At 35.9% G+C, this 12318-nt stretch overlaps 3 protein-coding genes and 1 long non-coding RNA gene across 4 annotated transcripts; all 4 read right to left on the bottom strand.

The window, feature by feature from the left end:
* Positions 1-6262: 6262 nt before the first annotated feature.
* Positions 6263-6726, bottom strand: LOC108008798 (gram-negative bacteria-binding protein 3). Its single transcript, XM_017072696.4, has one exon. The coding sequence runs from the start codon at positions 6689-6691 to the stop codon at positions 6317-6319; it is 375 nt and encodes a 124-aa protein (XP_016928185.2). The 5' UTR covers positions 6692-6726; the 3' UTR covers positions 6263-6316.
* Positions 6727-6993: 267 nt separating this feature from the next.
* On the bottom strand, positions 6994-7712 carry Obp57e (Odorant-binding protein 57e). The gene is made up of 2 exons (XM_017071937.4): positions 7656-7712; positions 6994-7588 (listed from the first exon to the last, which is right to left on the bottom strand). Exons 1-2 carry the CDS (start codon positions 7710-7712, stop codon positions 7244-7246), a joined length of 402 nt encoding a protein of 133 aa, XP_016927426.3. The 3' UTR covers positions 6994-7243.
* A 521-nt stretch (positions 7713-8233) lies between these two features.
* On the bottom strand, positions 8234-8784 carry Obp57d (Odorant-binding protein 57d). Its single transcript, XM_065863596.2, has 2 exons — positions 8697-8784; positions 8234-8637 (listed from the first exon to the last, which is right to left on the bottom strand). Exons 1-2 carry the CDS (start codon positions 8781-8783, stop codon positions 8281-8283), a joined length of 444 nt encoding a protein of 147 aa, XP_065719668.2. The 5' UTR covers position 8784; the 3' UTR covers positions 8234-8280.
* Positions 8785-10649: 1865 nt separating this feature from the next.
* LOC136116584 (uncharacterized) lies at positions 10650-11890 on the bottom strand. The gene is made up of 3 exons (XR_010653567.2): positions 11826-11890; positions 11083-11769; positions 10650-11022 (listed from the first exon to the last, which is right to left on the bottom strand). It is a non-coding gene; the product is annotated as an uncharacterized lncRNA (long non-coding RNA).
* Positions 11891-12318: the final 428 nt, after the last annotated feature.

The raw sequence follows: 12318 nt of genomic DNA, 5'->3' as shown, positions 1-12318 counted from the left end.
AACTTTTCTCATTAGAAAACTTTTACTATTTCCGCTACTCAACGCCAAACGCAAACAACAAACGACAAAAATACGAAAAACATAAAAAAGTGCCACGTTCGAAAGACCGAAATGCGTAAATGTGTTGTAAATAAAATGTTTGATGCGCCTAAAGCTCCAAAAAAGTACTTCGACAAGTGGAAGTACAGTTTGTGTTTCCAAAATGCAGCCAAAAAGTGATCTAAACTTAGCTTTTGTAGGTCCAAAGATCTTGATTTTTAGAGATCATCCTCTAAAACTATAAAATTATATTTTATGTGCTTTCAATTTTATGTATTTATTTTATGTATAAGCCAATGTGTTTTCTACTGCGAACTGAAAACTGAACAAGCCATGTAGAAGTGATTGTTAGCACCCTACTTACACATTGTAAAAGCCACTATATAACAATATCAGCAACAGAACAGCTATAGAGGCGCCTAAAATTTCACTTTATTCAATTTGCGATGCCAAGCTGAAAACGCTGCTTGAAAATCAATAAATCAGTTTTGCTCAGCTTACCTCAGTTTCAATTGAATCAGATTTTGTTATTTGATTTTACCTTTGCCTCCGCCTGCGGGTGACCCCTTTGCCCCCCTTTGCCCCCCGTCCGCCCAACATCCGCCTTTTCTTGTTCTTCCTTCTTCCGGTTTCCTGTGCTTGCAGCGCATTTCCTTCAAGTACTTCGCATTTGCTCTAATTTGATTTTGAGCGGCAGCTTCTTCTTGTGCGATTGCCGCTGCCAGCAGGCTGTCAACTGTCGTCGCGAATTTGAAATGCTCGCCCGTTTTGAGTTGCAAATATTGATTTCGAACCGAAGCTAACTGCTATACAGGAAGTGCCCCCGTTGCCGAATTTCACTGCAGCGACTATTCTTCAATTTGTCAGATTTGTCAATTTATCGCGAAGGTAAAATGGCTTAAAGCTACCAAAGTGGCTAACATGTTTAGAATATGCAGTTGTATATTTATTCAACTTTTTATTAGTTTTTTAGATTTGCTTATATATTTAATGCATTTTTTACGAGCTCCTTAATATTTATAATTGAACAATTGTAATTCCCTTAAATTTACCTATAATTATTTATATTCTTTTTAGAGGAATTATGAGTACTAACATAATTTTTAGGTAATCTTTAAGACTTAATTTTAATCTTCAACAAAAATTTATAAGGAAAATTGCTCTCTTGTTTGGTTTGAATAAATATTTTAAACATTTATAAGAATGCAAATATAGTTTCATATTCCAAACCAAAGCAGGCCCATCAATTGTCCTAAATAGTTTGCATTTCAATTACCAAAATATATGATTTCAGACAGAATAAGCACATCCAGCTCAATATTCATGGCAATTTACTATTACCACTTTAATGGCATTAATGGGAATGAAAAATTCAATTACCACCCGGGCCATTAGTAGCCCATAGATCTGATGCTGCCATTTAATGCGCCATAAGTAGCCAGTGAAATTAATGCCCGACTGCCCCAATTGACAAAGTGCCCGGCCCAGCCTGGTCGAGCCATTGCGCTAATGCAAAACATAAACCAGGCAGCCGTTTGCCCGGTGAAATGTGTTTTACTTGTCGATGCATATTCGGCAGAACACCCAGAACCCAGAACCAGGACCAAAACCAGGACCCGATCCAGATACCCACTCGCAACAAACTGTCTGGGTAATAAGTTCAATGGGGAGCGTTCAACTACGGAAAGCTGCATCACGTCGCCGGCAAACGAGGGCATCACGAACCGGATAATGATCAACGAACTGTATACGTTTCCGCAATCGTAGTCAAATCGACAAACATTCTCGCAGAGTGCAGCGGCTGGCTCGACAGCTCCTTTCTGGTCCCTCTGTTCGATGCTGCTCCTTGGTGCTCCTTACCGCTCCTGGCTGCTCCTCATGGCCACCTCCTCGTGGCTCCTCCTCTTGGCTCCTATTGCTCCTTGCCGCTGTCACTGGGGACTACTCTGCATCGGAATGGCATCGAAGGCCGTGGAGCTTTAGGGATGTTGCCCAAGCAGCTTATGCCGCTTCGCTGGGCAACACCAGTGCCAACAACTACACTGGATGAGAAATCGTCCTCCAATCGAGGATATAATTTTAGTATTTATTAGCCTTAGCAAAGAAATAAATCATAACGAGAAAAGGGAATTAAAAAGAGATCACACAATAATTTATCCTTCTTAATATAATAGCAATTGGAATACAAGTTGGTTTAAAACCCTTTCTTGTAGACTAAAAATCTACTGTCTGTTTATCAGAGTATTAATCTTGGATTTAAAAATAAACCATATAACTAGATTTTTCTAAAATTATGGTACTGTTTTATTTTTTTGTAATTGAGGCACCTCACATTGTGTAGATAAGAACTGGCTTCTAAAAATAATTATACTACCAAACATTATGGTCATGGTTCATTTGTCTATCATAATTTGAAAACATATATAATAACTCAATTCATAAAAATGATAAATCAAATAATTGAAAAACAATATGTTACATACAAAATTGTGAGTATGGAACCATGTTTTATAAACAAAATTTTGTATATAAGAAAGGATTTTCCCTTTTCTTCCAGTGAGCGGTAACCAAATGGGGACCCAGGAGGTGGCCACCATCACACCCACACACCCTATCCACTGGAATATTTTGCATTATTGATAAACTGCTTTCTCGTAGTCGTCATCGTTGTCGTTGTCGGGACAAAATATAAAGCAGCAGCAAAGAATATTTATGACACTGCCATGCCCCAGCAAACACTGTAAAAAATGCATGCATATGTATACGGACGAGTATTGCCAGCCAGCGGAGCGGACAGACAGCTCGGCACGCCCCAAAGCTCGAAACGTGTCGGGCATTAAGCGTCGAAACGTGTGTAACAGGCTTCCTTAAGAGCACCTTGCTATGATAATGGATCTCCATCTTTCCAGCAAGTGACACAATCGCACAACTTTCAATGGGCAACGAATGGTCGAAAGAAAGTGATCGCTTATTTTATGTATCATTTATACAGCAGAAGTTCCATAAGGTCCTATCTTTTTAAAATATACTCTGTCAATTTGTCAAAAATCAAGCAATCGTAAGGCCCTAGCTATAATTTTTTTTTAACTTAAAGTCAATTAGTAGTTGGGATGATTAATCAAGAATTCTATATAGTACCATTTCGATGTAGGCTCACTATCCTAGGTTGCTCCCAAACAAACCGTTCTGCATTTAAAGTAAGTAAAATTAGATTAGATGAAGAAGATTTACTATAAATAATAGGCTATATATGTTATAGGATATGTTATAGCCTAAAAATGTACAATAAATAATATTAAATAATGCCTAATAGTTATATTTTTATTTATAATAGGTTTCGTGTAATTAGTAGACTAGTAGCAGGTAACTTCTTCGAGTTAATCAGTAAATCAAGTTAAGAAGGATGTATTCCTGTCATTGGAAATTACTTACATAAATCCTGGTTCGGTGTTAGGTATTGTATGTGTGAGGATGAAACCTGGAACTAAAAAAAAATTAGTACATTGAATTTACCAAATTAATATATGTATACTCACGATCAGTTATAAGTGGGCCACTGCTATGATATCCTATGATCCTCGAGAACAGAATATCAAGCAAATAAAGACGATCACTTCACCGACAATGTTCATTTTCAAATTGAAAACAGACAAGCTTATTGCTCTTTTTATACCCAAAACGGCAAAGAATCGCTTCTTGTATATACATATGCAAGTACATAGCATTACTGCTGTTGTTTTTCAAGAAATTATATGACCTTTTCTATCAAATGTTCAGAGATAAGCAAAGCTTAAATTCCTAGGAAAAGAAAAAATCAATCTACACTAGTCGGCATAAGTATTTGGATGAAGCAAAAGATAATTGCGTGGCATTTTTCCTTTTAAACTTATTTCCTAGGCTTGAACAGATCGATTTTTTGATGCAAAAAGATTCTCCAACCAAAACTTATAGCAACTGAAATTTTTCAAAAATCACAAAAATGCTTAAAAATTTACCTTATAGTCAAAACTGGATCTTTTTCATACTACATTTTTCTAAGGCCGTCATAATTAAAAAAGTCATGAAAAATAAGCTGAGATTTTCGAAAAGTATATATTTCTTTTGTTTGATAAAAATACTTATACCGACTTTTTTATAAGCCGACCCATAAAAATAATAATATAATAATATTATATCTGCGGAAGCCTCTATTACTTACCAATGAGATGTAAAACCATTAGGTAACTCATAACCAAGATGGTATGATTTTCTGCTCTTTTGAAAGTGGTCAAGAAATTCTTGACGGTCGAAAGGAAAAAAGAAAAGTCGGTGAGCGTGGGGAAAAGGCGCCAATGGAGCGTTTAACGGCTGCCACGCAATGTTCAGAAAGACTGAAAATTATAAAGCTACCGGGGTTGCGAAAAAAAGGGGACGAGGGGGCGTGGCCCGGACACTTCCAAAAGCATTTGCCAGACCAATTTAGCGTGGCTCCAAACTCTCAACTCGGCGAACAGTGAGTGCAAAAAATGTGTGCTCGTTGCGTTGTAATTGCATTTGCTATTGCTTTGTTGTTGCTTACAAAAAAGACACCGCACCGAGGCGAGCGGGAGCGAGAAAAAGCTAACGAACGGGCACAAAGGACCCGGGGACCCCCATACCATTTTACCATTCCAAGCCAAACGACATCGGCGCGACACCATAGGAATATGGGAGTTTGGGAATAGGACCAAAAAGGGGCGTGGTCCGTGGACAGTGCGTCTCTGTCTGGTAACGCACACATCACGTAGCGAAGTTGCCGCAACTAAAACTTCATCAATTTGCCTTGTGAATCCACGGAAACTTTTTGCCCCGATGTCTACCGTGCGTGAGTGCAAGTATGTGTTTGGGTCGCTATAAGTACATACATACATACCTATGTAATTTTATGAACACAGTTGCGGTTGAAACAATAGCAAAATATTTGGTAACAATTATTACACCAAAAGCCAAGCAAAACGCTATAGTCGAATGCCTCGACTATCAGATACTCGTTACGGAAAGTGCGAGAGAGATGGAGATATGCAAGCAGCAATGCTACTTTTTACGAGATTGCAAGGCGCCACCTAGCGTCGATTACAATATATACTCATAACTTTTTGCAGATACGTAAACCAAACATAATCCCATTTACGCCTTTAAAAAATCTTTAAAAATGTGGGCGTCAGACATATTTTAGCCTTATGGACGTTGGCAGCCTATAGAGTGAGCTTGGCGATCTTGCGTCAATCGATAGGTCTTGAAATAAACTTGCGCTGCGCAAGAATCTATAGAATCTGCATGTTTAATCCCAAATTTTGAGCTTTTATAGTTTCCGAGATCACAGCATTCATACAGGCGGACAGACGGAGATTTTAGTTTATGGGTCGGAAACGGATTCTTCTAACTGTTACATACTTTCCGGCGACTATATCACACCCTTGTACTCTACGAGTAACGTGTATAATTAACTGGATAATTTCCAAAACTCTTATTGACTTAAATACACAATTGCTGAAGTTTCTAAAAAGGAACTAAAAGTTGGAAAATGTTGTTTCCATCTATATAAAAGTGTATAGTCCCTTTTCATCCATCCTTCGAGAAAACCGTTGATTTTACTCCGATACCATTTTTATGAACGCCACTGTATTGGAGGACGTGCATTGCGTCCAGTGCATAAAGCAAATTATATCGGTTGGTTTGAGAGCGAGCTTCATTTTACGCAATTTTCAGACCATCGCATTGCAGTGCCCTGCGCTCCATTTCGCCATTAATGCCTCGCGCTTTATTTATGATTAATTACAGCGTTTAAAAGTGCATAAATTTGCATTGGATAAAAGTGTTTTTACTAAGGAAAATAATTAAATACGTCACAGCCACAACGAAAAGCGACGGAGGACGATGGCGACGAGCAGAGAGTGCATAAAATATGAATTTACATTAAAGTCATACCAATCCTTTGATTTAAATATCAATTGACTTGATTACATTATGTTAAGTCATTAAAAAAAAGTATGTTCAAGCTTCTTGATTCTGGTACAAGATAGAATAACGTTTTTATTATTAAGAACTGAAAGTCCCAGTTCCAAGTTATTTTAAAATGTTGAAAACATTAAATCGAGAACGTTTGTTTGTCTAAGTGTAACAAGAAAAAGATTAGCTATCAGCTGGGAACCAGAAGAGCGAAAAAAAACCGAAAATGAGGTTTGTAAATAAACAAATATATGTGTAAGCTTTAAGCTCGGCTTAAAATGTTTATTGATTCTTTGTTTGAAATGTTACACTAGCTTCTTTGGTTGTCATAGCTGGTTACCACATGTGCTCCTTCATCCTGGCGATAGCCTAGTCCATTGTACACCACGTAGGTCCAGAAGTACAGGGTATCGCCCTGGTTGAGCTTCGTCTCTCGATCACGAAACGTCCAGCGTCCTCGCTTGGCTGTTGGGATGTCCCGTGCCCATTGACCAGCCTCCAGTCCATCGAACTCCTCGTTCAGTTTGCCATGGAAGGCGAACAGTGAAATACCCTCCGCATCCGGAATGGAGACCTCGAATCCCTTGGGATAGAACACGCGCACCTGAGCCTCAGGCACCTCGTAGCCGTGGCCAAAACAAATCGCCCCCACCAAAATCAGAAGGCACAGCGGAAGTCGACCCATCACAGAGAATCTCGGAGCAGAACTAAAGCTGATGAGCGGACCCGGCTCCCGATTGATTTTCAAAACAAAGACAAGAGCGATAGAAAGCTCTGTATCATCGAAACTTTTGGTATTCCAACTGGCATAAGTATCAACGAGTTATATATATTAAAACAGCAAGAAGAAACACTAAGTCGACTATCAAGTTCTATTCCAAATTGTAGTTTAAATAAAATTCCAAAACACACACACGGCACGCCACCTATCGGAGGCAGTGGTACTACTGACCTTGCAAAGCAAGTTTAATTAAATCACTCATAATTTCTAAAATAATATACAGATTGGTATGATTATTGGCATGTAGATAAGTATTTGTCAATAAAATCTGTTTAAATTTACACTGAAACGAGATAATATCAAATTTGCTCACACGACTGACCTTAGCGGTATGGGCTACTCAAATAATCCCCTTAAAATTTTATTAATTTCGTATTAATGTTTATACATAAGCGTGGTTCTCAATTTCGACAAATAATAACATTGTTTTACAAAAGTCATATATTATGAATATTTTCAATTATTTTTCAGTTTTTCATCACCTTCTTTTTTTACCTTTCTAAAACAGTTCCAAAGTCCAAATGCAAGATCACACAGATCTTTTTCATCTGAGAATTCTATGCGACAATAGACCAACTCCATCGCCACCCATCTCCAGTCCACAACACCAGATTTTAAATACTCATCGATCTGTACCTCCCCAGATTTACTAATCAGCCCCAAGTCCAGAAGGACACATGTTAGAAAGCACTTGTAACTGCGATCGATTGGGGTGTCTGGCCAGTTCTCCAATACCTGATGTGCTTCTTCTTTTGTTAACTCGATTTGTTGTATACACGGATTATAAACTGGAGTATTACCCTTTTCAAAATCGATTAGAATGGAATAATTAAAGCGTATGACGTAAGGACTAGAAATTCAATCTTACATTTACTGTCCCACACAAAAACGCTACGATTAAATACAGAGCTTTGCGGTCAAACATACTTTCTATATTAATAGAGAAACTCCCAATTCCCGTTTTTTATAACAATCAAATGTATAGTAATTAAATAAAATTGAATTAAATTAAAAAATACAGTGGGTATTTAATTGCTGCCCATTGAGAGATTAACATTACAGCGAACAAAAAGATACGTAATTAAATCTTAGATTTGATTTTTAAATGCCTAATTAGAAATATCTCTTAACAAAATAGGAACCCTTGATAATCTCACTTTAAAATCTCAAACTTTTGAAATTAAACTATTGGTTATCAAAATAATTTTGTTTAATATATTATGAAAATGAATGCACTTAATTAAAACATTGCAAAAGGATGTAATACTCCATTTTTCTAAGATATTACACACTACGAATATATTGGGCATGAAAATTTCTAAGACGCTAAGAGAGTACCTTAGTCGGCAAAATTCTTTTAAAGGAACAACTAATAACGATATTTAAGATCTCACAACTTTAGACATTACTATAAATATTTAATATACTTGTTGTAACGTCTATATTACTGTGTTGTCTTTAGAGTGATTACTGTAAATAAGCAGTAAAGTTTTTCATTTATTGAAGGTACCGTGTGTCTTAATTAGTTGCTCCTGCCTAAAACAGTTGAACAAACCGAAAGTATGCTCACAATAGTCGGTCTCTTGTCGATACTCATAAAAGCATCGTCGTATTGTTGGTGCAATCGCACGAGGATCAATATCCCCAGCGTTATAGTATTTGTCCAGGCTAAGATCTCCAGAGGTGGTTACAATATTATAATATAACAAAATACAGGTCACAAAACACTTGTGGGTTCTATTAACGCTGGCCAAGTTTAGATTGCCGGGCCAGTCTTTCAACACTTCATATGCTAGCTCTTCTGATATCCCATTATGTTGGGTACACGGATGGATAAACTCTGAATTACTCTGTCAAAATAGGAGTATGAAGTTTAAGCTTCAAAATATACTATAAATTGTATACTTACAAACTGAAATCCTAACAAAAGGAGTAGCCATACAAGGCGGGTTTTAGTGACATTTTTTCCAAGCATTGAACTAGGTAAAGATATCATGGGAAACTGTACACTAAAATCAACTGGCACTCTACTTTTATTATAAAAACATTCGCAAAACATTTCAATAATATATACTTAACACAAAAGAAAAACCTCAATTCAAAATATCTGATGTAAACTTGGAATTGTTTAACAACCGAGTACCCAACCAATTAGTTACCAACAACAGCTAAAATTTCTGCTTTCGGTACCATTCATTGTGTAATATTTATTAGTTACTTGTGTTTCGTAATTTTTCCTGTCTAAAGCAATTGAACATTCCGAAAATATGCTCACAAAAATCCGTTTCATTTTTGTACTCATCGCGGCATCGATTCAGTGTTGGTGCAAACGCAATCTCATCAAAGATCCCGGAATCAAAGTATTTTTCCAAAGTAACATCTCCAGAGGGTGAAATTAGATTATAAAGATAAAATATGCAGGTCATATAACATTTATGGGTCCTATTAACGCTAGCTAAATAAACCTTGAAAATGGATGTAATACTCGATTTTTCTGAATACGAATATATTGGGCATGAGAATTTCTAAGACGGTAAGAGAGTATCTTAGTCGACAAAATTTGTCTGTTAAGATATCAAAACTTTTGAGATTATTATAAATATTTAGTATACTTTTTTAACTTAAGTATATATTACTGTGATGTCTTTAGAGTGATTATTGTAAATTAGCAATAGGCTTTTTCATTTATTGAAGGTAGCGTGTGTCTTAATTAGTTGCTCCTGCCTAAAACAGTTGAACAAACCGAAAGTATGCTCACAATAGTCGGTCTCTTGTCGATACTCATAGAGGCATCGTCGTAATGTTGAAGCAATCGAACGAGGATCAATAACCCCAGAGTTATAGAATTTGTCCAGGCTAAGTTCTCCAGAGCTGGTTACAATATGATAATATAAAAAAATACAGGTCACAAAACACTTGTGGGTTCTATTAACGCTGGCTAAGTTTAGATTGCCGGGCCAGTCCTTCAACACTTCATATGCTAGCTCTTCTGTTATCCCATTATGTTGGGTACACGGATGGATAAACTCTGAATGACTCTGTCAAAATATGAGTATGAAGTTTAAGCTTTCAAAATATACCATAAATTGTATACTTACAAACTGAAATCCTAACAAAAGGATTAGCCATATAAGGCGGGTCTTAGTGACATTTTTTTCAAGCATTGAACTAGGTAAAGATATCATGGGAAACTGTACACTAAAATCAACTGGCACTCTACTTTTATTATAAAAACGTTTGCATAACATATCAATAATATATACTTCACACAAAAGAAAAACCTCAATTCAAAATATCTGATGTAAACTTGGAATTGTTTAATAATCGAGTACCCAACCAATTAGTTACCAACAACAGTTAAAATTTCTGCTTTCGGTACCATTCATTGTGTAATATTTATTAGTTATTTGTGTTTCGTAATTTTTCCAGTCTAAAGCAATTGAACCTTCCGAAAATATGCTCACAATATGCTCATCGCGGCATCGATTCATTGTTGGTGCAAACGCAATCTCATCAATGATCCCGGAATTAAAGAATTTTTTCAAAGTAACATCTCCAGAGGGTGAAATTAGATTATAAAGATAAAATATGCAGGTCACATAACATTTATGGGTCCTAGTAACGCTGGCTAAATAAACCTTGAAAATGGATGTAATACTCGATTTTTCTGAATACGAATATATTGGGCATGAGAATTTCTAAGACGGTAAGAAAGTACCTTAGTCGACAAAATTTGTTTAAAGGAAGAACTAATAACGATCCTTAAGGTATCAAAACTTTTGAGATAATTATAAATATTTAGTATACTTTTTTTTAGCTTAAGTATATATTACTGTGATGTCTTTAGAGTGATTACTGTAAATTAGCAATAGGCTTTTTCATTTATTAAAGGTAGCGTGTGTCTTAATTAGTTGCTCCTGCCTAAAACAGTTGAACAAACCGAAAGTATGCTCACAATAGTCGGTCTCCTGTCGATACTCATAGAGGCATCGTCGTAATGTTGATGCAATCGAACGAGGATCAATAACCCCAGAGTTGTAGAATTTGTCCAGGCTAAGTTCTCCAGAGCTGGTTACAATATGATAATATAAGAAAATACAGGTCACAAAACACTTGTGGGTCCTATTAACGCTGGCCAAGTTTAGATTGCCGGGCCAGTCTTTCAACACTTCATATGCTAGCTCTTCTGTTATCCCATTATGTTGGGTACACGGGTGGATAAACTCTGAATTACTCTGTAAAAATAGGAGTATGAAACGTAAGCTTTCAAAATAAATTATAGATTCTATACTTACAAACTGAAATCCTAGCAAAATGAATAGCCATATAAGGAGGCTTTTAGTGACATTTTTTTCAAGCATTGAACTAGGTGAAGATATCATAGGAAACTGTACACTAAAATCAACTGGAACTCTACTTTTATTATAAAAACGTTTGCATAACATTTCAATAATATATACTTCATACAAAAGAATTCAATTAAATTCAAAATATCTGATGTAAACTTCTAATTGTTTAATAATCGAAGACCCAACCAATTAGTTACCAACTACAGCTATAGTTGTTTATAAAATATATAGTTTATATAATTTCTGTTCTCGGTACCATTCATTGTGTAATACTTATTATTTAATTCTATTCAGTAATATTTCCTGCCTAAAGCAATTGAACATTCCGAAAATATGCTCACAAAAATCGGTCTCATTTTTGTACTCATCGCGGCATCGATTCAATGTTGGTGCAAACGCAATCTCATCAATGATCCCGGAATTAAAGTATTTTTCCAAAGTAACGTCTCCAGAGGGTGAAATTAGATTATAAAGATAAATTATGCAGGTCACATAACATTTATGGGTCCTATTAACGCTGGCCAAATTTAGATTGGCCGGCCAATCTTTGAACACTCCATCTGCTTCCTCTTCTGCTACAAATCCCAACATTGCATTATTAAGGTAGCATGGATGGATGTACTTAGCGTTAGCCTGTCGAAAAAATCTTGGTGCTCTAACTTTCATAATAATTAAAGCTGAATACTTACTAACTGAAATCCCAACAAAAATGTAATCCAAATAGAGACTGACATTAAACTTGTTAAAGGCAACACGAAACTTTATACCAAAAGCAAATCACACTCTACTTTTATAATGAAAAGGTATTACCATATTTTATTTAATGAGTCCCAAACAATTAAAACAATTCACATTTTATACAAAAGAAAGTGCTCAATCAAAAATATCTGATTCTGATTCGTTATTATAGATCTCTGAGCCGTTGCATGTTCTTTTTATAATATTCTTCTTGTTAGTTATTAAGTACTGTATTATGTATTTGTACTTTACAACAAGGGACTCTGAGGAAGTCCCTTTATCCAAAAAGAATTTATTAAGAATAAACTAAGAAGTCCCTAAACTATCCTACCATCAATACAATCCTTTTTTAAGATGCCGCTGCCATTGAATTTAACAAACAAATTATTGAAATGTTTATTCAAAAAACTTCAATTTAGATACAAAATATATTTTTTTACGGAT

This window comes from Drosophila suzukii, chromosome 2R (assembly GCF_043229965.1).
Source record: "Drosophila suzukii chromosome 2R, CBGP_Dsuzu_IsoJpt1.0, whole genome shotgun sequence".
Lineage (NCBI taxonomy): Eukaryota > Metazoa > Arthropoda > Insecta > Diptera > Drosophilidae > Drosophila > Drosophila suzukii.
The sequence above is the reverse complement of the archived record's forward strand: the minus strand, read 5'-3'. Positions and strand labels throughout refer to the sequence as shown.